We start from the raw sequence: 27,071 nt of genomic DNA, 5'->3' as shown, positions 1-27,071 counted from the left end.
TACCATGTTATTTCAAGCCTCCATGCTTTCTAATCAGATACAATACAGCAGTGTACTGCCCTATACATCTGGCATACTTCTTTGTCAGCTCAACATCCTGTAATAGTGTACTTCCATCCACTTCTTTTTCATCTATGGTCATGTTTCAACATGCAAACCGTAACCAGACCTCCAAGACAATGTGAAATGTGAGTGGCACATTTAATTATTGCCGATTGTTCCCAAGGTTCATTGATGGCCCCTTAATTCATATACTGTAGCTATAGCTGGGGCAGACTTTATTGTACACCGGAACACGGCGACTTCAGTGTTGTGCTGCCGATATGTTTTCCATTGGTGGTTCATCTCAACAAGGTTTTCTGAAGATTCAGCCCAGGCACAGTTAATCTTATTTAGCTAAAAACTAAAAATTCCAGCTTAAATCAGGGTATTTCCATACCTCAGCAGACAGGTCATAAATTAGTACCTGCATTTTTTGTCTTTTTTTAAAATATAGAAACACAAATAACTCTTATTTAACATCTTTGAAAATATTGTAATGTGTGAAGTATAAATGTAGTCTGCTGTGTCAGGCAGAACCGTCTGATATTACCTGTATAAATACAGATAACCTCAGATAAGTCTTTATTTGTGTAGGCTACACTTCTTCATATCTATGATAATATGTCTATGTAATATCTGCAGTTTTTCTGACAATCCATGTCAGAAACGGATTCACTTTAATCTGTGAAAATTCCCTAACACATCCAAGTATAAACCAAAGGATTACCACACATATAATGTCTCTATCGCCCTAAGCACAGCAGTGAAAAATCACATTTCTGGCAATTTTATATCAACTGACCTGTCTCTAATAAATAAAGAAACCCAAATTATTATATAGAAAACTAGAGGGAAATACTTGTATTAAAATAATTGCATATACTAGTACACTATAGTGTCCAGCATAAATCTTATTTTTTCTTTCTGCAAAGTCCAGAATGATGTCCACCTCATCATAGTTAAAACATGATACAGTGGTGTAGCAATATATCAGAATAATAACTGAAGCTTCATGACGGCCCGCCTTAGAAACAGCTCAACTTAATCCCTAAAAACCTCAGAACATCCCACAACACATCCCACTTTAAACCGCGGGATTTACTCAACATAACAGGCTGTCACCCTAACTACAGGAGTGAAGAATCACAGCTCTCCGTTTCCACTCTGGGACAGCTGGAAGGGAGGCTCACAGCATCACTACAACAACCATGACAAAACAAGATATCTACCTCATGCATTACTGGGGGGAAAGGAAAAAAGAAATAAAAAAACATAACCATTTGGTTTCCATATTTGGGGCGTGTCATTAGGAGAAAATAGGAGACAATTATTATTTTGTCCACTAGCAGATCAAAGAGGAAAATAGCAGATCTACCATCTCACAAAACGTTATGATGTCATGTGTTGTGAGCTTGTAGATTGGCTATTTTCGCATTTGTTTTATTTATTTATTTATTTTATTTTATTTTACAAACATTTAAAGTATAAAATAGGGGTTAATAACTTTTAATTTACAATTGTTGTAGATTACAAACACTGAACTCTGAACTACCTACAGTAAGGGCTGACTAGACGTATAGGCTACAGGGGCCAGATAGGATGTCCCAATAACTTGTACTCTATGATTAACAGCTCTGGGCAGTGGGCACCCAGAAAGTGTATGTTTCTGTGAATGAAGGCTCGGCCTGCTGATGGAGAACTGAGCCAAATGTTTAGAAGAAGGATTTGTTCTGTTATCGCACACCGCTGGGTGGTGGGTTTTCCGATGTGTGATGAGTGCCTTGGAGTAAATAGGTGGGACATGAGAGGAGCCCCCCCCCCCCCCCCCCCCTCCAAACACATGGATCTCACACCTCTGTGGCAAGAGGTCGTGTTTGAGAGTTAACAACTCTGAGGGGTAGCGTTTCACCGCCTCTCTCTCCGCCTGTATCACACGACCCTGCAAATTAAACATTCCTCCCTGTGACAAATCTCTCCTTCATCACAGCCTCAATGCTTTATTGACTTAAATTGTGCCCCGCCCTTTAATTATGCCCCCTCCTCCTCTCTCTTTAACACACACACACACACACACACACACACACACACACACACACACACACACACACACACACACACACACACACACACACACACACACACACACACACACACACACACACACACACACACACACACACACACACACACACACACACACACACACACACACACACACACACACACACACACACACACACACACACACACACACACACAGCAGGTCAACTGAACAAATGGCCAGGCTTGCCTCAAGGATTTTAGGAGCATCACTTGTAGAAATCCCTCCGGCACACACATCTGATTCAGTAAACCAAACAGCTGCGCAACGCAACGGGACCTCTGTTTGTTTGTCCTAAAGAGATGTCTCCCTTTCCTTTTATTTTATTTTATTAGGGGGGTGGCTCGCTAATCCTTTTGGGAGGTTTCAAGTGTTTTGATGTGTCTCCCTCCATCCTGTTTATCTGTCTGTGTGTTTGGCTGGCTTTAGTTGGCTGGCTGGCTTTGGCTGGCTGGCTGGCTGACTGACTGACTGACTGACTGACTGACTGACTGACTAACAGGTAGTCAGTCAGTCAGTCAGACCAATAGTCCACCCTAATTGTCTTGGCTGGAATGTGAGGGCCTGGAGTTCCACAACCAGCAGGTAGTAATTACTTCACAGCAAGTTAATACCAACAGCATGCCGGGGCACAGTGGGTGGGGGGTGCCATGGGGAGACAGGGGGATGTGGGGGGGGTTAGTGTCGCTGTCTGTCTTTCATCTGCGCCAACAGAGATATCAGAGCAGCACCCTGCCTTTCTCCCCTGGAGCCTCGTGGGGCTCTTTCTTCACTCAAAATGACTTCTTGACTCCTCCGATTCTACTTCCAGGGAAAGGGGGTAAGGGAGGGGGGTACTATGCATCCTCTCTGACCTTTTGCCACTACGTTACCCCTTCGAAGAGTCACCCCCCCTAACGCTCTTTTCTTAGCTGTGGGGCTTTTGCCAGTGTGGTTTCTATAGGTTTACAAATAAGGAGTCATTCTGGTAATGTGTTCCAGACCATTGGCATTATACTAAATCTTTCTGGGCGGCTTGGAAGGGAAATAAAAAAAGAGAGTGGATGAGGGACACGGAGGGTCAGCAGAAATACAAAGGTAATCATTTTGACCCCTAATGATTGTTTCCTTAGCAAAACAAAAATGGTCCCCCGAGTGCCTTCCTCACTCTGCATGGATCGTGTTGTTCTAATCCACACCGACCGAGAATCGGTGCTCCAACTTGAATCTAGAAGTACTGATAGATGCCTATGGTCAATTCTGAAGACTACATTCTACTTGTTCTTAAGGTCACAGTTCTGCGGCTGAAAGAAAAGAGTAAATGCACACAGGCTGTGTTTCTCCTCTGTTCATAACCACTTTAAACCCTACATACTGTACTTCACTTGACCGGAGTCCGCCAGGGGTCTATATTAGGCCCGCTCCGTTTCTGTACTTGGCCCGGGCTCCCCCAGAGTGTGTGTCGAAATGTCCCTGAGCAAGTCTCTGAACCCCTAATTGCTCCCAATGTGCATGGTTTCCTCCGCCATCGGTGTATGAATGTGTGTGAATGGGTGAATGTAATGCACAATCTATGTAAAGCGCTTTGGATAAAAGCGCTATATATAAATGCAACATTTACCATTTTCACAGAAAATAGCTGTTCTACAAGCTCACAAACCAAATGTTCATCCCCATAATAATGGATGCTAAATGTGCAGTTATTGTAAAACATGTAGTCTCATTATTACTGTACTTACATGACTTGGAAGGGACAGTTGGGCGTGTGGAGGAACTTGAGCTCTTTGATGGACCTCTGCGGGACCGTGTTGAGTGTGGAACGGCACCAGCACCTCTCCACCAGGCTGATGGGCTTGGCTACAAAAAACACACAGAACACACAGTACATCACTTTTAGTCAGCGAGCATGTCAATTTGGAAGGAATACAGTCTCTGCTCTTTCTTTTCTAAACTAACTAGGCCAATGGGAACGTTAGGCGGTGACTCAGTTCAGCATTCCCTCCTGACTTCTCACCACGACGAGGAGATTTTTTTTAGTTTGTTCCATATAAAATATAAATAAGACAACGAAAAACAGAAGGCACAGGGGAACCATAACGATTGGCAAATGACTGCTCCAAGTCTATGAACGGACTATTACAATTTGGCTCAAAAACTCTCAGAGTTTTATATATATTTTTGTCAAATAACGGGCAATGAACTTTAAAGGGCAGTCAAATAAATTGGGGGCATTAGAAAATTGTTGTGGGTTTTTTTCCCCCTTCAGCATTCCATGGGCCTCCTTTCTGTATCTGTTTAAAAGTGCTAAAGTTGTCAAATTAAATTACTGTGGTCATGGGCATACAAGATGTCCCTATAGGCCTACCAGGTGTTATTTTCTTAAGATACAGTATATAAATAACAGCTAAGACTGAAAGTCCTAAGGAAAGTCTGTATGTGCTATAAGTCAGGGTTTGGTGATCAAGAATAAGAACTATATGGTAAGACTACCCACTGAGCATGGTCTAAATGACCACAGAAGTGTTCAGATTTGCCAGAATGTTTGTAAGTGGACAGACTATAGATACAGTTGGGTGCCACCGATATTGTCCCTTATTATTTGACCCATTTAGGCCTGACCTCAAAATTTTTAAAAAAATCCTCCAGTTTTCTGAAATAAATATTTTCACGATTTTTCAAAAATAGCAGACCTACAAGCTCGTAGCGCGCCACTCGGTGGCGCGCTATGAGCTTGTAGATCTGCTATTTTTCAATAGCTAAATTATAACAATGTTTAAAACACCAAAAGGGGTTCCCGCCCAAAATGGGTTAACTGTCCTTTTGCGCAGATCACGCAAACCTCAGCAAAAAGAAAAGGACAATATCGATGGCCTCCAACTGTAAGTGGACAGACTAGATATGACATCAGGACCAAGTAAATAAAATCAGTCTGTAGATAATGTAGATGCAGCTATTTCAGGGTTGTTTAACATATTGACTATGTTTATCTCAGTGTCAAACTAAACCTTATTCAGGCCATCTACCCAATAGATCATCTGATTGCTATTAGATAAACACAACATTTCAAAACCAATTTCATAACACATTTCATATTCCACAGAACACACAGTACATAACTTTTAGTCAGCGAGCATGTCCATGTGACGCCCATTAATATGCATTGTCCTGTCCAAATAAACAAATAAGTAAGTAAAATATCATAAACAAAATCGTGGGCCTACAACCACACTACTTTGAAGAATAAGCATTAACTAAAATAACTTGCATTGCATGCATTTCCCTTTACAATTAAAATCATTACTATAATCACAACTAATCTAATGTGTCCAATGCATTTACAACGCCTGAGGGAGGTATACGTAAGTGTACCTGCCGATATTCCTAACAACACAGTCATTAAAAAGAGATTAGCGTGCTACACACACACCACACTGGCCTGCCTCTATAGTGCACGGACACACACACACACACACACACACACACACACACACACACACACACACACACACACACACACACACACACACACACACACACACACACACACACACACACACACACACACACACACACACACACACACACACACACACACACACACACACACACACACACACACACACACCTCACCATTCAGTCTCACAGAAGTAATTTTAGCTTTCCACTCTGTATGCATTCAGCCTCTTTGCCACTCTAATGGAGAAGGACCCTCAGCGTTCAGCAACACTGGGCTTTCCAATATTCCTTCCATTTACCAAAGAATGCCTCGGAGCTTAAGAGCAGAATTAAAACCCCTTAAAGAAATCACCTCAAGTACATTCTTAGAATGACTAAACATCACCCATGGTGCCTTTATTCATACATGGTCTTCTGAACGAGAAGTCTTCATTGTTAGAGCCAGTGGGGGTTGGACATCATTGTGAACCTATTTTAAAATCCAAGAAACATCTATAAATATGTATTTACTTGCAATATCCCGAAAAGTAACAGACAAGGACACTCGTAAATGTGTCAGCTTTCTTAGATAGTTCAGGTACTTTCTCCTCCAACAGGTTTTCCACAGACAAAAACAAGCACTAACTCCATGAACTACAAAAGTACAAAAACTAACAAAAACGAAACTTTTTTTGTGTGGCTAAAATGTTTCCTTGTATTACGTTCAATGCAATGTCAAATTTAGCCAAAGTCCTAAACAGTGTAATAAGTCAAATTCACAAGCTATCCGACTCTTTTCTCATGCTAACTAGGGGATCATTATGCGGCTTACAGCACCAGTAAGAGAGCATCCACAGCTATCAGGGCTGCAGCCTGTTGATCCCTAATTAGAAACTAATTAAAAGAAAGCAAGGAGAAAAGACAAATACACACATTTGATGCTAGGCCTTCTCTTTAATATGCAATGAGAATGAGATGCTCACCGGGGGTAGAAACAACAAACTTAGCATACCGGTATGCCTGTATGGCCTGGGTATTTCAACTCCACTCTGACTTATCTTATCATCATAGGATGTAAGGGATTAATGCAATGGTTAATTCAGTTCTGCACTTCACCGCTGTAATAGGATTTCATTTAATATTTTTTTTAAATCAAATGTAGTTTGGTCAATTAACAAAAAGTATATTATATTATACGATTACATCTTTTAAAATTACGATATCGTGTAAGCCACTAAAGCCAGCAATCATTTTATCATAGTGGCGGAATTTTCAAATGGAGGCTATACAGTATATTGAATGTATCCATTCATGTATTGTATGATATTCAAAAGGCCAAAGCAGTACATCAGAGCAGGATACCAAAGTGTTGAGATAAATGTGACAATAGAGTTATTTAGCAAGGAAGCTTGACTTAATTTCCACCACAAAATGAAAAGACAAATAACTCTAAAGACCTTGGAAGTCCAACTGAACAATGAATGCAAACACTACTAGCAACATGTTGTTAAAAACACACACCACTTAGACAACTAAACTGAATAGTGTTAAGATTTTTTTTATATTCCTAATATTGTATTTCATAATTAGGCATTTAGTGAATGCATTTATTCTAAGGGTAAAACTTATATACTGACATACTACCCAGACATCCAAGCAACATATCCTTGGAGAAAACCATAATGCCCAAACAAACGATGCTCCAAACACTCTTCAACAGTTCTTTCAAGAATTATTCAACTTATTATGCACATTATGTCTAAATCAAATCAAATCAAATCAAGAAATCCCACCCTCCAAAACAGATAAAAATGGGATAAATCATGGTCAGCCAGCCTTACCATTGGAGGTTGGTACGTGCGTGGCCACGGCCAGCAGTGCCATCAGAGCCAGCAGTTTGACATCCATGACGGTGGGCTCACAGTATGCAAGGAGGGCTGCTCTCTGCTACAATCCAGGACACAGTGTGGCTGCCTGCTCTCCTCAGCACTGCTTTAAATCTGTAGAGATGAGAGCCAGCCAGCTAGAGGGAGAGAGAGTTAGAGAGAGAGAGACTCCCACTTTCTCAGGAGGAGGTGGGAGGGAGGGAAGTGGGACTCAGCATGAGAGCAGGGCAGACAACGGAGCAGCAGACTTCCTCCATTGTCAAATGTACTGGCTGAAAATCAAGGAGAGAGTCTGAGGGGAATTCTACTCTCTCTCTCCCTCTCTCTCTCTCTCTCTCTCTCATACCCCCCCCCCCCCCTCCCCTTCTCTTTTCTATTCTTGGTTAGTCTTTACTTTCACTCGCTTATATTCAGTTCAGTCTGTCATCTGCCTCTCCTTGGCTCTTTCTGATGCCATCTCCCCCATCTGCTGCATTCACTCAATTACAGACAGACAGACAGACAGACAGACAGACAGACAGACAGACACATGGGACGTGATGTGCATGAGCTGATGTGCACTAATGCGCGCATAGTAATGCACATCACCTCCCCATGTCCCGCCAGTCAATCAATCAGACTATTTTCAAAGCCAGGGCTCCCTGCTGCTGTGCCAATGTTGTATACAGCTGAATGTTGTTTTGTTTTTTACTGGGCATCTGACCTCTCTCTCTCTCTCTCTCTCTCTCTCTCTGTGTGTTGACTCCTGGTCCTCTGGCTCTGTTCCAATGATTTATATCTGCCTCATGTCTTCACTGAGCTCCGCTGGACTGTTCTCACCGACTTTACAATTCCTCTCCAACAAACTGCAACTCCACATTTTTATGGTCAGTGATGACAGATGAGTCAAAAAGGAAAAGTGAATGAAGAACAACATCTGCTCATGTTTCACAAGGATTTACCTGACATGCATCGTTCTCAATGCTGAGTGCCGAGCAGAGAGGCATTGGATCCTGCCCTGCCCTGTATAAGTGTGAGTGTTAAGTTTACTCTGAGAGTGTACAAATGGACCCTTATGGGTCCATTTGGTTTAATTTGTATACTCTCAGAGGCCAGCTTTACAGATCCTCAAGGGTCCATTTGGTATAGGAATTGTGTGATATTCAGTTTTTGGCAGATTTGACTAAAACCTCCCAAAAATCTCAACTTTCCAATGTGGGTATCATTGTACACCGAAATAAATGGCCACAAAAGCAGGAGATAATCCAGTGCCCTCTTGGTCCAATAACTGCCTGTATCTTCATAGTGTGTACACACTCAATCACTGCCTGTATCTTCATAGTGTGTACACACTCAATCACTGCCTGTATCTTCATAGTGTGTACACACTCAATCACTGCCTGTATCTTCATAGTGTGTACAGTACACACTCAATCACTGCCTGTATCTTCATAGTGTGTACACACTCAGTGTGTATACACACTCAGTGCCTGTATCTTCATAGTATACACACTCAGTGCAAGCAACATGTAAAGGACTTTCAGAGGTGAAAATAATGGCATCAGTGCTGTAACAGGTGGCTACGTAACAGTGCCTTATGGGACAGCTGATCTCAAACGCTGGTTCCCAAAGCAATTATAGTCCTAACGCTCTGGTTGGTCTGAGAACCTCCAACATCATCTAGCAGAAAGAGGACTTAAATAGCGAGGGACAGTCTAACAGGACACAGATGTGAGTTTAAATGTCTTTATTTGTGTGTACATGCATGCGTGTGTGTGTGTGTGTGTGTGTGTGTGTGTGTGTGTGTGTGTGTGTGTGTGTGTGTGTGTGTGTGTGTGTGTGTGTGTGTCTGTGCATGCATGTAGTGTGCGTGCGTGCATGCGTGCTGCCATATCATAATCTGCAGCACTCTAGAAATATGACCAGGTGTCACAGTGTGCAGACATTTTTCCAACAAAATGAACCATTGCCACATTTTACAAAACGGAGGTTTTCTGAACCAGAACGTGATGTATTATACTCTGTCAGGCAGTCAGAGATGCTGGGCCCACCCCCATTAAATCCATTAAAGACCGCATGTCGCTTCATATAAGCTGGAGACCCATCCTCGTACAGTTTAAAAGGCCCATACGATGGTACCGTGCCGGGTGAGCTCTTGCAGGGCTGCAGGCAGCCATAAAACAGAGTGGGTGTTTACTGTAAGCCAAAGGGCCACCCAATATACCTGTCATTAACAGTGGTGAGATCAAACCACAGTGTGAAAAAAACAGACCTCAAATCACCCCGGTGGAATTTACTTAGGTGGTTTTACACCAGAGATTGAATTGTTACTGTTTTACGGCTCAGCTAATTAGCAAGATAATACAGTTTTTACACCGTAAAATCGGGAGTGTTTTTTTTTACACACACTTAGCGCACAAATGTAACCAAATGCGCCTCCATTTGGTTACATTTGCACACTCTCAGAGTTACAAATGGATAAATTACCACTGAGGAGTTTGTGTAGAATTTAAAGTCCTTATTTTAATTTAGAGAGGCCCAATTTTATCCATCTTTTTTGATAGTGCGTATATGAAACTTAAGGGAATACATTTGTTTATATGTTTGATAAATGGGTTGAGAATGACTTTTTGGAATGTTGGAACTTTGTAAGCTAAAAGGGGTTGCTGTCATATTCTCTGCGGATGGAGGGAGGGGTTTATAAGGTCACACTTCGTTCTGTACAAATTCACTTACACCCCCAATGCCGCCCCAATCAATTACAGCATGTATTTACCACTGTGAGTTAACTAAGAACACATTCAAGTGAAAACCCCTGCAAGGGGAGAGTGGGTTACATACACTCACACACCCACGCGCAGGCGCATGCACAAGTAGACGCATGCATGCACACAGCCACATGCACATGCATGCATGCACACACGTTGCACGCACCCACGCACGCACGCACGCACGCACGCACGCACGCACGCACGCACGCACATAAAAGAGTTGTAATTTTCCCCATGGGTTTTCTGTGGTAAGATAACATGTTGTGTCATTTAAGTCAGTTATATAAAATTTGCTCACTAGACTCGAAACAATCTTATCCACTTAACGCCTTAGGTTTTCTACTATAATGACATGCCCAAAATAGGGACATCGGGTTGAAAGTGATTTAAAAGCGCCTGCTAATCATTTAGTTTTAGTTTTTTTCACACTCAACAGAATCGTTGCCGAGACACAGCAACAAATGTCAGATGTGCTTTAGCCAGGGCGGTGCTAACACGCCACAGAGGCCAGCTGTGACAGTTAGCGCCCAGACATTGGGAATGTGTTTGGCACGTTACACCGCTGGCCTGTGGGACAACGCTGCCACTTGTATCACACACGGGGTCAGAGGCCAGCGTTTCATGTCTCCTGTATTGGGTTACAGAGGAGCGGAGGCTGCCGTGGAGGGCTTTGTTCTGGTCCAGCTACTGATTGACGGAGCTACTGGCTAATGGCAGCCATGTTGAGGGTCCTGATGAGGCACAGAGAGGGAGAGGATGTGTCTGGTTCTTCAGGTGGATGGATGGTCTGCGTCAGATCAACACCGTCTGAGGTGTACCGCCACCCCCCAAAAACAAAGGTCACCACGTGTGTTAAAAAACACGTTCAACCTGGCGTCCCAACTTTGAGCAAAAATGTCCCAAAAATCTATACGAGTTCAGCCTGTAGTTGAACTTTTCGCTATTAATCATGCTACGAATTATATACGCCTCAAGGGGTTAATGTTAACCCTGTTTTTAGCGAGCTAAAAGTCGAAGAGATAAGAATGATAACAGAAAATATTCTTTAGAGGTCCTAGTGAGTAAAAAAGCTGAAAAAATAAAACTGCAGTGCTGTGTATTTTTCCTAACGTTTTGTATGATGAAGACTTCTTGCAAGAAATAAATCTAATCAAGTGAAAAAGACAAGACTGGGTCCAATAACAGCTTGCCTTCATGTGGATCTGTGACGCCAGTTGTCTATGACCTATAAATTACTCTGTATTTGGCCAAGGTTTCAGCCAGATTCAACCACCACTCTCTTCCTTATTGAAGGCCTGGCTCTGAAAAAGAGTGTACTCTAGCCAGATGACATCATCATGCCCAGATTTTGAGATTCCGAGCTCAAATGTATTCCATTATAAAAAAAAGTTAAAGTTAAATATTTCAAAAAGTATATGTGAACAAGAAATGTATGACACTGACCGGTCCAGCGGTTTGTGAGATCCGCACAGGCACACACACAGACAGACAGACAGACAGACACACACACTGACCCTCTTATAAACAGCTTAGCCTCTATCAGAGGAACAGATTTCCTACAGGACAATACACATTCTCAATGTGCACCAAGCGCTAATCGAAAGCATCGTTCAATGCACACATTCCATTAGCCGCGATAATCATCTTTCATAAGCAGGTGTGTCATACCACTTATATCCTACCCAAACAAACACATTATTAATGTCTTTCATGGGCTTCTATGCTTTAAACGTCAACCAAATAAACACGAGACTAATCTTTGTCTTGATCTCCTGTAGAGAGCAGATCTCTGCTTTCCTGTTGGGATCTATGGCACGGCATTCCATCACAGTGCGGTTTATTGTGTTTGTGTAGTGGTTTGAGCCTGGTCCTCACTTTTATTGTATAGTGGCAGGACAGATGAAAGGTTTCCCTCTGCTGGGCTTGGATAAACAACAGTACACAATCACTGGCTGGCCTTATAGCCTACCAGCAGAGCTGTGATTTATTATACTACAGATATAAACATTAATCAACATCTGGAGAAATGTGCGGAAATTGAGACGAATGTTGCTGTTGAATAAATATATTAGGAATCCTACGTCTAATTATTATGTACTTTTTAAATGGTAACCTACTGTAGCTAACCTAATGTATGGCTTGACTCACACCTAATGTCAGTTTACAATGTTGGACAGGCCTTTCAGTTTTGTCCGTGTGTGTGTGTGTGTGTGTGTGTGTGTGTGCATGCGCGTGCGTGCGAGTGTCATGTGCGTGCGTGCTTGACTGTGAGTGAGTGAGTGTGTGCATGCGTGCATGTTTTATTTATTGGGTGAAAAACTGCGGGTTTCGGGTAAATACATTTCATGCCATAATCGTATATTTACGTTTTATAAAACCCAGCACTTTAATGCTACCGTCGTATATTTACGTTTTCTGGTGTTTATAGTACAGAATCAATGATCATTATATTATTTACAAAAATATACGGCGAAAATAACCAAATAACTCTGCTCCATAGCGACGAGGCGTGCTCCATAGAGCTCCATAATGGCGGCGATCTTTAGCAGCGTTAATCTCCGAATTGAGGCGTAGATGAGGTGATATATGAGGCGAAGTACTATATTAGGAGATCAATAACAAATTAGCGCTAGGCTCCGCTTAGCAGATTAGTGTCTTCCATGCTAGTTTCATGCTAGATCTACCTAAGGAAACAGCATCGGCTAATACTTTCGGTTCAACAGCCACGTCACAGGGTCCTCATTTTTGCATGGCAAGGGTAAAAGGGGCGCCCAAGAACGGCCTGGCTTTAAAAGGTGGAGGGTTTTGAGATGGATGTGTGTGTTATTTTGGGGGGGGGGGGGGGGGGGGGGGGGGGGGGGGGTGCTGTTATCAGCTCACATGTTTGTTTTTCCTGAGCCTCAGCTGCTGGTCTCTCTTGGGGGGGGGGCGGGGTACACCCCTCAATCAATGCTCCACGCTCAGTACCACACACACACACACACACACACTAATTCTCACTTGTGGCTGTTATGACAACATGACAACATATAAGGACAACACATAAAGATGGATTGCTCTTAGAGTTATCTGTTGTACAATTAGTTATCTGTTGTATAATTACAGTATTACACACACACACACACACACACACACACACACACACACACACACACACACACACACACACACACACACACACACACACACACACACACACACACACACACACACACACACACACACACACACACACACACACACACACACACACACTAAACATTTTATGGTTCATTAATCAGTAATGAATCAAGGAGTCCCGAGTGCAGCTCTAATGGATTCACATTCAATATGAATGGATCAAAGCCTTCAGCTTAATTTAAATTAAACGTTGTACTGTGCTGTGTATTGTGCACTGTACTGTAATATATTGTATTATATTGAATGTATTTTTAAGATATTTTTGGGCCTTTTTTTTTTACCTTTTATTGATAGATTCAGAGTAAGTCGACAGGAAACTGGGAGAGAGATGGGGGGGAAGACACGCAGCAAGGTTCGTCGGGATCGGGACTCGAACACGCGACACGCTGTCAAGCACGATTACCAGCCTAGGTGCCTGGACCGCTAGGCCGACCCAGGCCATATTATATTGAATTTATGTTCGTTAAAACTATAATACAAAATAACTTTCAAGAACAGTATTGGTATTGGTACAACACTGTTATAACATATTATAGCATATCTGCACTAGTAGTTGGGAGGTGGCCTCCCTACTTTTCCATTGAGAAATGTCTACGCCACGGTAGCTCTTGGTCAGGTGATTTTTAAGCAGACCACGCACCGGATTGGACACTAGATGCACCACCATCTCCATTGTAGTACGGACATTGTTTGTCATTGTTTATCTCCTTCAGGAGATGGATGTCTCCATCTCCTGAAGGAGAGGTACCTGCAACAATGTCCGTTGTCAGACATAAAACGTACAGGTTGTATAGGTTTAAATTAACCTAACTCTGTATACTTTGCTGTGTGTTAACATTAACATACACAGTTTACTAGTCATACGCTCAGGCTATGTCTGCTGAAATATAATGAAAGTCATTTCCATGTGAAAGCATGTCCTTTTGTCCCCAAACGCCAGTCTTTCGCTAGACACCTCCTAAATACGTTTGAAGTTTCCACTGTCACTTACATATGAGAACAGGCCTCTCAAAGACTAATCCAGTTTACGTTGTGCCGGGCCACGGAGGACAGACTCTGGCATGACACCAAATTCTGCTCAATGGATGCTTTTCCAAACAAAGAAAAATAAATGCCTGCCCCTCCTCTGCTCTCCTCTGTTTCTTTCCTTCTTTCCTTTAGACAGCCACATTCAGTCCCTCTGCTCTGACTATACCGTATATTTGTCAAGAGCATAGTTGGTGCCCGACCCCGTCGCCATGGTTTCAGGTGCTGTATAGGACAGGGTGTGTGTTTACTGTATATATTATGGGATGTTGAGTAAAAAATAAGAGACAGTGAGTTGTAGCATTGCCCCCCGCCCCCTTGGTTACAAGATCGATTATGTGTGTACATTGCATTTGTGTGTGTGTGTGTGTGTGTGAGGGACTCAGAGGAGCGTGTGTGTTGGGATGTGCGCATGCAGCTGTCCAACATGAGGCCACATGGTTGTCATGACACAAATTCTAATTGGATGGGATGTACCATGAACGCTCAGTGACCGCAGGCGTGTGGTCTGACCAAGACGTACACTCTGAGGGTGTGTGTGTGTGTGTGTGTGTGTGTGTGTGTGTGTGCGTGCATGCGTGTCTGTGTGGCTCTGCTGGTGAAAGTTCAATGTCTATTGCTCCTCCCGTCTCTCTCTGTGAGTATGTACGGTAAGTGTGTAGGTATGTGTGCGCGTTTTTGCCTGCGAGCGAGCGTGTCTACCTGCCTGTGTGTGTGTGTGTGTGTGTGTGTGTGTGTGTGTGTGTGTGTGTGTGTGTGTGTGTGCCTGTGTGTGTGTATGTAAACACTGGCCTAAAGAGGAGCATGTAGAGCTGGGTGATAAAAAATATTCCGGAATATCGATATTGTGACAATAATTGTAATTTGTCTAATATATATAAAAAAAGAAAATAGCAGCTTTACGATGCGTTATGAGCTTGTAAATCGGCTATATAGAGTGCTGAATTATTTTTCAGTGATTAAATCCAGGATAAGACAACATCCGATTTTACAATATCCAAATTCCCAGACAATGTCTAGTCTCCTATCACGACATCAATATAATATTGATATATTGCCCATCCCTAAGGGCAGGTTTGGGATCAGTTCCCATTTTGTGTGACTGACATCACATACAGCCTGACATTATTTAATGATGACATCACCTCCTTTATGTGCTGTCAGAGAAAAAGACACACTAATCGGCGTGGATGTTTTGCCCTCCTTTCTACGCGTTCCCGTGGCAACGGGCGATCGTGGCGCTGTTTTGAAATTGACGAATTGAAATGTATTAAATTCACCTCGGGCCAGGGCTGACCTAGGCCAAGAACAACCTGGAGAGAAATTGGAAACATCAGTTTGCGTAGCAGCAGTTCACTGTCAAATAAAAATGCCATTAAAAGAATATATCAAAAAGTAATAAAAAGCATTACCTATTTTTATGTTTTATGTTTTTTAATGTTTCTTTTATTTGAAAGTGAAATATCCCTTTAAGCCTGATGAGGTGGAGATTATGTTTTTGCCCCTGTCCCTCCCTCTGTCGACTGTGTTGAAGATATACAGTTTTTGCAACCTAAATAAAAAGTCAGAAAAAAACAAAAACAAAAAAATGTACAGCTTACGAAGAAGACAAGTAAACCCTTTAATAGCAGCAAAGGGGAGTGCATGATATATGAGGAGAATAACTTAGCAGCCGGAAATATAGAATATGCAGTAAAAAGTATACACATATATAGTATGTACATAGTGGCATTCAGTATAGTATCCTGTTGCGTAACAGGAGTAGATAGTGACTTTTTAATGTAAATTTCAGATGGCTCTGACATTTTAATATGATGTGTGTCTGGCACATCAGGATGAACTCTGTTGGCGCACACACACACACACACACACACACACACACACACACACACACACACACACACACACACACACACACACACACACACACACACACACACACACACACACACACACACACACACACACACACACACACACACACACACACACACACACACACACACACACAAACATGCGAGCGTGCATGCGCACAAGGGCAGAGCCAGAGATTCTTTCCAGTGCCGGCTTCTCGGCAGCTCTTGACCGACACACTCAAGTGAGTGCTGCGTTACGGTGGAACATGGTCAGCACCACGGCCAACCGAGGGGGAGATATTCCGTATGCTGTGAAGGGACTCGGGGTCACATGACCCTGGCCTGGCAGGCTGTTCAGCCAATAACAGTGGGAGCTCTCTTCTACCACCACCACTCCCTCCTTCACAATCTCATACACTTCACACTCTAAAGACTGGAGAATGGAGATAGTAGGATTTGTTTTCTTCTCTTCTCACTAGGCACCATGTCATCTGAACCGTTCTCATTTTCTCACTTTTTGTTTGCTTTTCTTCCCGTTTTCCCAACTATATCGCTGTCCTAATGCACCATTTGTCTCGTTGCCTCCCAATCTCTTCATCTGTATATCACTTTCCTTTCTCCTATTCTGCGATATTGTTACCATTCATGTGTCGTGTCCATCCACAGTCCACAGTAGCAGGCTCCTTTTCAGGCGATTAGCCAACTGGTTTCTACTCAGGATGGTTCACTGCCTCGATAGGATCTGGAAGAACACGCTACAGCTGACCTGCCGAGATATTCTAAACACGCTAACATGGGCATGCACGCACTCTTGGACCCCTCCCCCCCCCCATCACACACACACACACACACACACACACACACACACACACACACACACACACGCACACGCACACAAATTTGATACAGATGCCCGTTTATCACCAAGCTGCTTCCCTGCAGGCCATTACCCGCCCGCCCCCCAGACAAATACATCAGCATCATTACACACACACACACACACACACACACACACACACACACACACACACACACACACACACACACACACACACACACACACACACACACACACACACACACACACACACACACACACACACACACACACACACACACACACACACACACACACACACTTCCTGTGTAAAAACGCAGAAATAAGTTGACACTAATGTTATTGCAGAACCATGATGAAAACCTTTGCATTTATATATGTTTGGCCTGAGAATCATTTCAAAGAAAATCTGGGCTTTACAAAGGATGGTGGATGCAAAATATTTAACATAATAGGTTCAATATTTATTGTTCAATGATTCATGGCCCTTCATAATAGTACCTGTTTGATTGCATACAGTATGGCATTTATCCAACAGCAATTTCTGTATAGTTCTAGTTCACACACTGTTGTTATTATTAATGGGTTAATGGCCCGTTGGACAACATGCCCCAGATTATCAAAACCGACTTTCCATTGCTGTTTTGGGGAATCTATGAGCCGCGTCAAAAAGAAACATCATGAAATGTTTTCAGAAGTGGGGGAATAAACAATTGAGATGTGATGTTGCTCAAACGGTGTCCCGGAATGTTGTTGACTTCATGCACATCCACTGAACCACTGCCTCTCATGGGGGAGAGAAAACGAGGGGCTAAGGCTGTTTTCTGATGAACTTCTATAAGCGCGCAGAGATGATAGAGCAGAGTCCGCGCACTCACGTCCGCAAGCCTCGTGCAATATATAAAACGTTTTAAGACACTTCAGAGTGCTGATGTTTAGTGAAAATATCCCTCCCTTTAATCTTGTGGTTTTATCCCACTCAAATGTATCTGGTATGGTAAACATTGCGGGCTCTGCACGGAGCAGCGCTTCACTTTGAGGAATGGAACCGTCTGCTTCTCAGATCACTTCTGTTCACTCAGGCCAGTAATATAGTAATAGTAACCCATTAGCACAGTATTATGGTCCCTTCCTCTCAGCACCCCCAAATTTATGACCTGCTTGTGAAAACATGACAAGCTCCTCTTTCTCTCTCTCTCAGGGGGGATAGCAAGAAGAGAGTTTCAAGTCCCTTTAGAGATTGTTCCCAGATGGAATGCAGTCATAAATCCTCACACTTGATCCAGTGTGACAGATCAAAGTCCACACAGAACACCCCAGAGGAAAGTGTCACGAGGCATTCATGGCTATAGCGCTGATTAAACGACTTCTGTTTAAAATGATCAAACAGTCGTGTTGTCATTACGAAATACAAGACATACAGTACTGAGATTCAGTACAGAGTGGTTGCGGACCGTGTAGAGAACCGTGATAGGAGACTTATCCAATTGATTTGGAGATTTATCCAATAACTATATTGAATTAATTCTTGATATATCACACTTATTGCAGCTGCTACTTGTAACGGTAGAATTTATATTCCTTTCTCATTCAAATTATTTATTGATTATTGAATAATTATTAATTCAGTATTACTAGTACTTACTTCAGCTGTGTGCATGTCTGCATGCCGATATGTCTGAATGTAGAGTTCTAGCATGGAAAGAAAACAAGGCTGATCATTAAGTGTTGTGTGGTGGTTATTAAACAGCAGCAGGCCCATAAAGCAAGGTTACAGCAAGGCTACCTCTTATACCACTTGCCCAGAAAACCAACACAAGGTTCCAAGGTTTAATAAACGCATGGGCAATGTGTCTTGTATCAGGCGTCAGTATTCTGGCTGAAGCAGTGACTGCCTTGGCGTATAGCAATAGGTCTTCCATTCTCAGCCGCTGGCCCGCTGACAATCAGTCCCCAGAAACATCAGAATAATTTGTATGTACACTTGGATAATTCTGTAAGCTCCATCAGCATCCAGATCGGTGTCAGATTCTTGGCTTGTCTACCCAGTTATATAACGAGTCTTTCATCTGTAAACATTGTGTATTTCTCTTTTTTTGTATGTATTTTTGTGGCTTTCGCCTTTATTTTATATTTTTTATAGAGGTACAGACAGTAGGCTGACAGGAAATGGGGGAGAGAGATGGGGGAGTGACATGCAGTAAGGGCCGTCGGGATCGGGAGTCGAACCCGCGGCACACTGCCAGACGCGGACTACCGGCCAAGGTGCCTGGACCACTGAGCCACAGCCCAGGCCAACATTGTGTATTTGAAATGATGAATTAATTAGCTGAACACTGTGAAGCTTCATTATTTCATATTTGTGAAATGTTAAACATAAAAAGACTAATGATGCTGTTTTAGTCCACCTGCACTCATAACAGAAATATAAAACGATTCTTAGTGCCAATGCTCAACCATTTGAATTACAAAGAAAGGACCACATTCAGGCTATTTCATTTCACTACACATTTTCATAGAAATCAATTTTCTCTTCTGACCCGTTTTTAATTGTTTAATTGGACTCAATATAGAATCAATCACGCACATGCATGCACACATGAATAACATACAGGCTCAAGCAAAGGAAGGCAAACAGCTATATAGATGTGAACATGCACACTTGCGTGCTTGAACACACACACGCACGCATGCATGCATGTGTATGACCTGTCCATACACCTACCTAGTAAGAGCTCTATTGAAAGATGCCGGTGGGCTGGTGGTGGGTTTGATGACACACACACACACACACACACACACACACACACACACACACACACACACACACACACACACACACACACACACACACACACACACACACACACACACACACACACACACACACACACACACACACACACACACACACACACACACACACACACACACACACACACACACACACACACACACACACACACACACACACACTCTGACCTCCGATGCCAGGCCCTCAGTCCCACTGAATGGAACACCAGATGGTTCAGTTGGCTTCAATGGATCCCCAAGAAAAAACACCCACAATGAAAGAAGAAAACTTCCAATGGGCGCAAGACAAAGGTGGTGAAGTATGTGTGTGCGTGCATGTGTACCGGTATGTGGTGGTACGTGCATTTTTATATCAGCTTGTTTGTTTGTGCACACGTGTTTGTATGGCAGTATGTAACTATAGTAGCCGCATTAAGCATATCAGTATTACTTCTATCTGTTGGTTAATGGACACTATAATCCATGATAAGTAAAATATGACGGTGCAATGTTACACAGATGCTTTATGTATCAGTACTGTGTAATATTACATTGCCTGTTTGGCATGCATGATTTCCCTAAAGCTACTCCCCATTGCAGCCCACACACACACACACACATGTAGAACTTGTTCCAGGACTGGTGTGTGTGTCATCAGAATCCCTATCTGGGAATACCGCGTGAAGACAGCTGCTTGTACAGTAAGCCTCATTGCTAATCGGAACCCTGTCAAAGGCAAACTCGACTCCCAGTTTGGAGTCCAACAGCTATACAAAAACCTGTCTCCTTGTGTTACACCACTGTGTGTGCATGTATCTATTCTATCTATTTTATTTATGCACGAGCCAACAGGTTTCATTTTCCCACCGTCGTATTACAAACGCTGTTGGCAGACTTGTGGTAGGAATGAAAAGAATGAGTCATTTTGGAAGCGATTTAGTAGCAACAAAATGGTAGTTTGGAATCACGTTGCCATGGTCAGACGTGACAGTTGAGGGATGGAGGACATGCTGGCTCGTCAAGCAGATGTATCTGGGCCAAAGGTATATAGGCTACATTTCAACGACTCTGAAGTCTGAAACCACATTTCTGAAGATGGTTCAAGTTAAGTTACACACCAGGACCATTCCCTTGCGCTGTCCCTGTTATTCCACTGAACTGTTTCTAAAAACAGACAAACAAACAAAGTTTCCATTGGTATCGTGTCTAAATGAATATTGGTGGACCCCAGGAGTGTAGAGATATGGCTCATTGGCATGCCTGAGATAGTGACCAGTGTTGACCTTGGCACTGCAAGTCGGTACAATGTTTCCATTGCTTTGGCAAAAACCTTTGGGAAATCCTGTAGTTCCAGCAGTGGGAGAATGCACCAGTTAAGATACAGTATGATGATGAGCACAATGAGAAGCAAGAGAAAGAAATAGAGTCCGCAACTCAGTGGAGCTGACTTATTCCACAATGAGAAGCACACATATTTCTCCAAATCATTTAATCTGGCACGGAGCCCAAAAGCTTATTGTCTTTTGACTTGAAACAAGATGATTAAGTTTGTGCCAATGGGGGACATGAATATTGGCCTGTTGTGATGATGACTCAACATCATGGCACGTCAGTGTGCCTTAATTATCAATTATATCAAGCCATTTGGCAGATAGTTTAGCTTATTTGAGGCCAAATAAGATTTGAGGACATAATGCAAGTTAAAGCCACTTGTAAAATAACAAGGAAATAGATTACAGACCGGTTTTGGGAAGGGGCATTGCCTTTCCCAAAAATTGTCTCCAATGTCAGCTATATGAGCTAATGTGGGATTCCAAAGGCTCCAACGTCCTATGGGTGATTGAGAAGCTCCCAGTGTCTGATAGATGAACTGTCATATCATTTACTGAAAGTCAGCACCGATTATCTTTTATGATGCCTTTATTTCACTTTTATTTCTTATATACAGGATGCACTGTACTATATCAAATCTAATTCCAATCATATGTTTCACATAGTTTTGTGGAGCTGAGTGGGGTCATAATGGTTGTTTTTGGCCCAATACACATTAACTTGTGCATATTTGGCAAAAACCATAAAGCCATGTTCCAGGTTTAGATTTGATCGATTTTCCCATGACTCAGTTTATTGGAATTTGAAGTCTGCTGCATTGAGCTACAATATATACACGAAGAAAAGCACTAGTACATGTACAAGTACAGTATATCTCTGCTGCCGGGAATAAGAAACCACCTAACTCCAATATGTTAGTTTTTCAGGAAATGAAGAAAACCTTGTATTTTTAAAACAAAGCAATACTGCCTCATCAAAGTTTGTATTGTGACTTTATTTATTATAATGACTAATGAGAGGGGTGAGAGGTGGTGGAGTTAGCTGCTTTAGCAGACAGTTTGAGGGTCCAATGGAGTTAAGAGGTTTTGTACTATGCAATCGCTTTTTATTACTTTTGGTTCAATATAATATAACACACAGATGTAAAGGGTGTTCAATAGCACTGATTTATGAGGGGGAAAAAATCTAAAACCTCAAAAGTGGAGTCAGGTGGTTTCCTCTCGACAGCAACGATATGCAAGGTTATGACAAAAGCCACATGAAAGAAGAAATGGTATAGAATCCTGAAAGGAGGGAGAGGCCACCTGGTTTGTTTTGCCATCTTCGACTAAATCAACACTCACCATGTGGGATTGGCCATCTGTTGACAGCTTAATTCACCACTGCGGAGGCAGGGGTCAGAGGGGTGAAGATAGGGGCCGAATGGTTGCTGTGGGATGGGATTGGGCTGCGGTTGGGGAGGACAGGCCGGCACGTAGATAGACGGACAGGTATGCTCTGCATGGAGATATGTGTTGTTGTCTGCGTGGTGATACAGTATGTGATGTGTAATGCTTACCAAAGGACAGCAGATAACCCATAAATGGAGGTCCGGGTCAGCAGCCTGAGCACTGGACCACTGCAAACAGCTGCATTAATAAACAAGGCTGTGCGTGAACAGCAGAATTGAACAATAGCCAGGTTAGATTTTCTCCCAGCATTTGAGACAAACATGTCAGAAAGAGAAGCTGCTGACAGTTTCAACATGGGCTTGTCAACATGTTTGGCTGAAGGCTGCCAAGCGCTGCTCTGCTGTTTGAAAACAATCTGGATGATGATGAATGGATCACTGAACTGTTTGCTGATGGGGAAAGAGTAAACATGTGCATGCATGCATGTGTGTTTCGGCATGTGTGTGTCTGCGTAGCACTATGTGTGCCTACTCACTATGTGAGTATGTGACGAGAGAATCTGGTAGACATTATCACCACTCTGCAATGCACACAATCAGGACCCACTTAACCGCACTACGGGGTTCACCAGGTCACCACGCCGACCGTGCAGCGCCAAACAAAAGAAGAGTTTGGTGGAGGTAGGTCTGGGAGCCAGTAGCACTTAAAGACACATACCTCATGAATAGAAGAGGAAAATAGCCGGCTGGATTACACGGTCCGCTTGAAAGTGTGTTTGCATTGGGACGCGTGAAAACTATTTCTGCAGTTTGTTTTAGAGCTGAGTTTGTCATTTACTTTTCACCTGTAGACGATATTGATTGACAAGACTAGCGGATGACTTTGCTGGGGTGGTGTCATATTTCATCATTTTTGACAAATCGACATTCATTCAATAGCATACGTTGTTGTAAATAATCGCATATTACATTAGAATGCAATACTGGTATATGTATTATCTAGTTTAATACATTACATATAGTATTGTAATGTAACATTTAAATACATCATATTTATGTATTTAAAATCCAACTGAATAGAACTACTAACTACTTGCTAGAAACATGTATCAGTTGTACAGTATAGAATAGAGCCCGCATGCATGTTCCAAGCCAAGAATGTTACCAAATTAATAAACTATTATGTCATGCTAATGACCGTTGGTTTTACAGCAAACTCTCACGTCCCTGAGAAGCAGATAAGACATGTGGGCTGGTACCCTTCCTACGCCTGTGTGATCACTAACACTCCTGTGTTCATCCACAGACCACCATCATGGTAGACCCCGTGATCAGCAACACGCATAGACCATCATCATCATGTTACAGTGGAAGCAGTAATTCCTGTGGGAAAACAAACTGCTATCACTATCACTAACAGTAACAGTAATATGAAGTGTCATGACGTTGATAAATGTATGTGATCTAGAGATAAAGCGCTTATATTTCGGAGTAAAAATGTCTTGCAAAAATACAGCTTTTTTTCATAAACGATATACAGGATGGAGAATTCTCCATACTGTAATGTGCAGGAATGACCAAAAAGTAATGTTCCTCCCTATAATGGTCTTGCATTACAACTGTTTCTTCAGCTGACTGAGCCCTGTGTGTCTACATTTTATAACATTCTAAAACAACATTCGTCCATGGTGTGAAGTACGTGATTAAAGTGGCAAAAATCTGTTCACAAAACCCTAACCCCAGGTATTTCTTCACCTGGGTGTCAGCTTGCAGTTCTGAAAGATATGTAGAATTCTACTCACATCTTGTATTCGGAATATATTGGTCCGGGTGGTGTTATGCCTGATTTAATACTTGCTTGCACGATTGAGTCAAAGTTCATCATCCCTCATCATTAAAAGGTTGTGTAGAAATAAGTAACCTTAATCCTTAACCCTTAGAAGATGAAAGACGCCAATTGGCGTCTTCATCAGAATTCCGTAAATGATCAATGACGCCAATTGGCGTCTTCACAGTTTTTGATGAATCTAAACATATTAATATGCTCCGAAGCGCTGTTTAAATTCCTGAGCTTATATTCCAACTACATTACCCAGAAAACCCGTGTCACGTGACACACGTGTACGTGTTGCCATTGGAAGCTGGTCCCACCCCCTGTAAACAGTGGGGGCAGAGGGAGTCTTCATAGTTATCATTGTTTTGCCTGTTTGCCGTCTCGCCCGAGCGATTTTCTAGCAGAAAAAGTTGAAAGCAGTACTATTTATTTGAGCGAGTTTTGTGGTAGTAGTATTGATCCATACGCGTCCCAGTCGCCTTCTCCAGGCGGAGTAGCCCTGGTCCAGTGCTTACAGCGAGACTCGCTGCTCCCTCCCTCCTTTTTTCATTGTCTCCCCATCGTCGTCCGATGAGCTATACCGGGAAACCATTGAAGAAGACGATCAACCCGGAATGTTTTGAGGTAATCTTATTGTAGAAAATGCCCTTCTATAGTGATCAGAAATCATAAGATGATCGCTACAAATAGATGATTGGATAATTACTACTACTAGTCAGATCATGACGCCAGAATGACTCACCACGATGGCCCCCAGCCATTAGCCAGCACCGAAGGTGCTGGCTAATGGTGTTGGTCGGTGCATTGGTGCTGGCTAAGGGCTGGAGGGGGGGTTGGTGTTGATCGGTTGGTTGGTGCAGTACAAATGTATCGTAGCAGGCATGCACGCATGGCAGTACAAGTATTTTATATTGTAGCGTGCCTTATAGGCGATCTGATCTTTAGAGTAATGTTCGCTCCTTTTATTTACTGTCTACAAAGACGGAGAACAAACATGCATCGTTTACTGAAGCAACGCGTGGTTATGATGACGTTGCTACAAGGATCGGAGGGGGGACGGGGAGTGAAGCTAACAGTAGCGTATTATATAAGATCTGTATGACGTTTCATTGACGTCTGAGCTTGCATGATAATTGCATTCATTGTATATTGTATACAATCATGATTGTACATTGTTTAGTGTGTCTCCGTGTGATGATGATGATGACGATGATGTCAGATAGCCTACGTCCCCCCCCCCCCCCCAACTGGCTATTGGCCGGGCTGACTACAGCTAAATGTTTATTTTTTATATATTTAGAACTGGCATCAGATGAGGAGGAGGAGGATGATGATGATGATGATGATGAAGACGAAGAGTCAAGACTGCGATGGAGTTCTCCGACACTGAACCGGATGCATTCATTCATTTCAGTTGTTGTTTTTTTTAAATTTAGCCTACACACACACACACCGTCAAGAACAACTGGAATGCAGTGGTTTGGGGACACTGGGGAGTTTGGGGACAACTGTTTTGTATGTAGGCCTATTTATTTTCTGTAATATTTATTATAATTGTATTATGTTAGTCATAAAAAATAAAAGACAAGCTTTTACAATGAGTTAGACCTGTCATGGCTATTTTGTTCACTAGTCTGAGGTTTATGGTTTGACTAAGCGAGTTTCAACTGTGATTTACTCTGTAACGGTAGATGGTAAGAACCCAATTTTTTTGTTATAATACAGTATACATTCAAGTCTATATTTTGATACATATCATGGGCACAAAGTCATATCAAAACAATGTCCTTGGATGAGTTTTTTATCAAAACTGTTTCTTCACAACAGGTTTTTGAGATACATGCATGAATAGACACGGTACTGGTAAGACTATGTAAACATGGTATATATCAAAATGTGCGTTAGAATGTCTAATTTTACCCCAAAAAAGAATTGAGTTTATATGATGTTCCATTTCAGAGCTAGGGGGACTTTTAGCTGGATAGGTCAGATTGATCATGACTGACCATGCTATTTATAGATGGCAAAATATCTACAGTGGTACATGTGAGAAACTTTTTATTTTATTTTAATTGAACTAGACAACTCACCCTTTAAAATGAGATATTGCATGGCTATGTACGCCCAGCAGAAAAAAAGTTATTTAGAAAATAAAACTTCAACCGGTCATAACTTTTTTTGTTGTCCTAGAAACACTACCCAGTGTAAATGCAGGCTCTTTTAAATGGCTTCCAACACCACAACTAAACATTTTATCAACTCAGTTCATTTTTTTCCTGGAAGCAGACAAGCCAAGCTTTCTCTGAAGGTCTTTCGTTGTCACACATTCACAGCAGAGAATTTTCAATAAATCATTCAAAAACGCCATTCTGCCATAGAGAAGTCTAAAAACTATATAGAAATCCATGAAACTCTCAAAGAGTTAATCCTTTTAAAAAATGAATATTTTATTTGTGCGGTTCAGAACCCTGCCTGTGTTTCCAACTCATCCATCTTCATTTATTCCCTTATCTCTCTCTCTTCCCAACCTCTGACCTCATTACCACAGTCTTGTGATCTTTACAACTACATTACAAGGAGCTGTTTGCCTGCGGTGTCCAATCACAACAGCCTTCCAGCTACAGTGATT

The 27,071-nt window shown here is 42.3% G+C and overlaps 1 protein-coding gene across 1 annotated transcript in view; it reads right to left on the bottom strand.

Moving 5' to 3' along the window:
• LOC306922553 (stromal cell-derived factor 1-like) overlaps positions 1–27,071 on the bottom strand; it is an 86,326-nt gene that overhangs the window by 3,892 nt on the left and 55,363 nt on the right. Inside the window, exons 3-4 of the mRNA XM_079500236.1 lie at positions 7,399–7,580; positions 3,862–3,979 (exon numbers count right to left, since the gene is read on the bottom strand). Of these exons, the coding sequence (XP_079356362.1) occupies positions 3,862–3,979; positions 7,399–7,465 (185 nt within the window). The 5' untranslated portion in view covers positions 7,466–7,580. The remainder of the gene's footprint in view (positions 1–3,861; positions 3,980–7,398; positions 7,581–27,071) is intronic.

Source organism: Electrona antarctica, assembly GCF_951216825.1.
Source record: "Electrona antarctica genome assembly, chromosome: 4".
Classification (NCBI taxonomy): Eukaryota; Metazoa; Chordata; class Actinopteri; order Myctophiformes; family Myctophidae; genus Electrona; species Electrona antarctica.
This window is presented reverse-complemented; position numbering and strand designations above follow the sequence as displayed.